General features: G+C 31.8%; 1 protein-coding gene across 1 annotated transcript in view; it reads left to right on the top strand.

Moving 5' to 3' along the window:
- LOC111642206 overlaps positions 1-1,011 on the top strand; it is a 34,679-nt gene extending 33,668 nt beyond the window's left edge. Inside the window, exon 3 of the mRNA XM_023388502.1 lies at positions 6-1,011. Within this exon, the coding sequence (XP_023244270.1) occupies positions 6-808 (803 nt within the window). The 3' untranslated portion in view covers positions 809-1,011. The remainder of the gene's footprint in view (positions 1-5) is intronic.
- Positions 1,012-4,579: the final 3,568 nt, after the last annotated feature.

Below are 4,579 nucleotides of genomic sequence, written 5' to 3'. Positions count from 1 at the left end.
GGTAGACGGCCGGGTTGGTGCTGCCTTCCTGGTGAAGGAGAATCAGGCAATCATCTATCAACAACAGCTAAGGCTAGGAGATCACTGCTCGGTTTTTCAGGCCGAGCTGCTGGCCATTCTGGGTGCAATCAAATGGTGCATTAATACGCTACGTTTGGACCGAGTTAAGATTTTAACGGACAGTAGGGCTGCCTTGCAGACCCTGCAACAGTTTAATGACACAAGCCAATTAGCACTTGATATCAAGACTCTAATAACGAATAGTAAAATGTCTGTAAGGTTCCAGTGGGTTAAGGCCCATTGCGGCATAAGCGGCAATGAAGGCGCAGATGCACTTGCTAAAGCAGCTACAAATCTGGCTGATATATCATATAATAGAATCCCAGTATCCTACATTAAAAGACAATTAAGACAACTAACTATTAATGAGTGGCAGGATGAGTGGAGTAACGGCAGCAAGGGAAGACACACTTTCTGGCTGCTTCCAAGTGTTGAGGAACGAATGTACGAGCTTAGATGGCTCAGACCCGATTATTACATGACACAACTACTTACGAATCATTGCATGACAAAAGAATATCTTAGAAGAGTCAACAGAACACAAGATATCTCCTGTGACTGCAAGAATGGTGATCACAACCTACAGCATCTTCTAGATGACTGTCTTAAACATGAACAAGATAGGATGCAGCTTAGACTGTTATCTAATCAGACATTTCAAACTAATGGTATTGACTTATACATGGTATTACGACAGAAAGACCTTGTGGGTGAATTGAAGTCCTTCACGCGAAAGTTATTGTCGTGAATTAAAGGGGTGCGAGTTGTACCCCAATGATTGTCAAATGATAAATTCTAAGGCAAGTAGCCTATTGTATAAAAGTCTTATACAAACTTTTTTATATTGTTTAATGTAACACGGTTTAAAGATTAATGAATAAAAGTAAAGTCTCCCTTGTGGTGCAGATAGCGGGGCAAGGGTGATGCTGATCCCCAGTAGGGGAAATGATGATTAACAAAGAAAAAAAAAAAAAAAAAATGTTTGCAGCCAGTCCGTTGCTGGAATCACGTAACGGCCAAACAGAAAGTCCGTTGTTCACAGCATCCGTTATTCGAGGCGTATGTTATACGAGGCACCACTGTATATGGTTTCAAATGTTTACCAAATATGTAACAAATTTCATATGATCTTGTCATCACTGCATTTTGTTATAATGCCACTGAAATAACACTTTGTTGTTATTGCAATGACTTCTTAAAGAAAGTTAATATCTGATTAAAGACACACCAGGAAAATCATCATTAAATGATTTGTGTTTCTTGGTATAATGACAATCTACATTATATATTTTTAAACAAGTTGCTGAACTGTGTTTATTTGGTACAACAAAATATACTTCTTCCCAGTTGTCTTGAAACACTATTTTCTTTGGATATTTTTGTTTGTATTTTGAAGATACATTTATCATTGTAGGTAATCAAATTATTTTTGACATACAAACAATACAGATTAAAACAGTTACCAGCATCAGTTCAGTGTAGCTGACATTTAACATTACAAGAAACAAAACTGTATGAAGTTGTTACATAAATAAAACAAACAATAGGTCCAAGAGCACTGTGCATGTGCATACCAACTGGTCGTGTTGCCTGCATCTTAAGCCCTGGTCACACTATGCGATTTCCAGCCGCGCATGCGACTGCAACCGCGATGGCTGTTCCATTAACTAGTAATCCTTCCTTGAAAACCGGCGCGACTGCAACTGCAACTAGAAACAAAAAGTTTGTTCTACTCGCGACGATTGCAAACGTGCATCCAATCAACAAATGCCTTTGTGCCATGTCATACAGTGACAACATTGAAAATAGTTCATCATCATGGCAGATAGTTAGAGGATTAATACTTTTACAGAATCGAGATTGATCGAGCTTATTCAGGCTCACGAATACCTGTGGGATTTTAATTCTTCATTTTATCGAAGATTTTATCTTTTCGTGTATTCGCTCCAGCTCTATCAAAATAATCACCTTTTTTTCTTTTATTCATTCCAGAGAAGAAACTGCTTGCTATTTTAATAAGAAAAGTGACTAAAATTCCATAAATACTCTGAAGTAGAATGTAAAATATCAGCAAACTCACAAAAGTAGTCAAAAACAAGCTACTGTAATTTTATTGGTTTATTATAGGGTCACGTGTTTCCCAGTTGCAACATCAACGAACAATGTGTGACCATGAGAAGACGCACACGACTTGCGCTTGTTGCAGTTGCAGTTGCAGTCACCTGTGCGGCTAGAAATCGTATAGTGTGACCAGGGCTTTTAAGGTTTTAAAACTTTTATCCAATCAATAGAAATTTAAAAAAGTACTTCATGAGTGTGAATATTACAGGCTGCACATAGAAGCTTGATGGATCACAGGTTGAGTATGGCTGGTTTAGAATATTTATGGTGAACCTAGTTGTGGGTCAAATATTTGAGTAATTAATTAAAAAAGTATTAAAAAAAATGCTTACAAATTTTACTCTAACTTCTTAATCTAGATCACAAAAATAACAATATATAACTACAGTATATAACTAATAAATAACTATATAAGTGAAAATAAATATGTAAATAATCACATATTTTATTTTCACTTATTTGCGATTATTTTTATTAATTGCGATATTTTTATTAATTAAAGTGATTAATTAATTAATTAAATTAATCACTTATTGCGATTAATTTGCGATTATTTTCATTATAATCGCAAATTTCATTACAAAACAAGTATTTAATGGGAAATTATTGTTTATTTGATGATTATTTTTCAGTCTGATGTTCATAATTTGTTGCTTTTAAGACTTTTTACAACTTTCCCTACTTTCACACTACATATGCAAAATTTTGAAATTTATCAAATACTTTTTATAATTAGAAAAAACTTAAAACTTTCTAAACATTTAATATACCTTGAAATCATTGTGTAGGTCACTGTATTTCAAGGAGCATAGATTCACCACTGTTGATCTAGAAGCTTCATAAAATCTTGAAACTATTGAGAAAAATTTAAATATCTATGTAAATTAATTTTAATTCATAAAATTGATTATTTAATTTTGTTTATAATTTTTTTCATAAAAATATCAAACATGAGTATTAGGCAATATTACTTCTTCATAAAAAAACTTACCAATGCTTACCATATTTTTAATGTTACAAAAATTTTCAGGTTTAATGATCTTTGTAATGTTTGAAAACTTGAATCTCTTCAGAGCATGATCTATTTAATTTTTGCTGGAATAAAAAATAATTTGCAATCAGTATATAAACTATGCAGTGATTACATGAAGAATAAATTAAATGATCATTATTTTGCAAATATTGTTTAAAATATTTTTACTGATCAATAAGTTTTTAAATTTGTTTTAAAATTGATCAGATTTTATTATTTTTTAAATAGAATATAAAGTTTACATATGATTTAAAAGCCATAAAAGAATATTTCAACTTTGATTAATTAATTAATTGTTTATTGCGTAAAATTGATCTATAATTTTTGATGTATTGATTTCTTAATGATAGAATCAGTTACATTTTGTTTTGTATTGTTTAAATATACGTTGAAGCATAAAGTTAGTTTAAGATATTTTAATATATTTGTTATAAAAGTGAAAACGCGAATTTGGAATTATAACAACATATTGAAAATATTTAGGAGAAAGACGTGATCAATGACCTTGACTGTTGGTATTTGCTACTGCTGCTATTGCTTGTTCCTTATGTTGCATATTCGTTAACATAGGATTGCAGTTTTTATGTTATTACAGATGTTTTTTTTGCCATCGAAATATTTTCCAGTTTATTATATTAGTTATATTTATTATAATTATATACCAATAAAAAGAATTTAAAGTTTACTATAAAAATATATACGAATGAATAAAATTTCATATATTGTTCACTTAAAATTATACACTGTTAAAATAACTTGAAGAATTATCAAGTCTGGCTTGATGGCATAAATAGCATGTAAAAAGTCGTGCCATATTTTCAGAATGTTTTCCAGTTAAGGAAGTAAACAAGCTCGTATACCATCTGTCCTTTTGTAAGGGCCGTTAGAGCAGGTGACATCGTGCGTCAACCACCTGCACGTGTTTAGCCAATTGCCCTTAAGTTGCTGCTTCAGACTCTCCTCCGGTCTGATGATTTGATGAATTTTAATGATCTGCTGCTTCAAATATTTCGAGTTGCATTTTTTTCCTTCGCACAAACTATTATAATATATAAATGCAGAGCTATAAATCACTTGGGATTATGGACACTTAATATTTTTAATTTAGTAAATTATTCAATTTCCTAAATATTTTATTATTTTTTACGGTTAAGTTAAAAAAATAGAGACTCTAAATAATATATAATTAGGGATGTGTCCGTAAATGACATCCATACTGGAAGGGGGGGTATGACAAGTCGGACAAGGGAGATGGGAGAGGTTGAGCATCAGTGAACGTTCATTTAATTCATTAAATTTTATGGTTTTATGCATTTTATTATATTCAAAATTTATTTGTGTTTTGTTTCTACGTATGGTATCTAT

Source organism: Centruroides sculpturatus, unplaced genomic scaffold (genome assembly GCF_000671375.1).
Source record: "Centruroides sculpturatus isolate CEXI.00-Female unplaced genomic scaffold, Cexi_2.0 scaffold1613, whole genome shotgun sequence".
NCBI classification, from domain to species: Eukaryota; Metazoa; Arthropoda; class Arachnida; order Scorpiones; family Buthidae; genus Centruroides; species Centruroides sculpturatus.
Note: the sequence above shows the minus strand (reverse complement) of the source record. Positions and strands in the feature narration are given on the sequence as shown.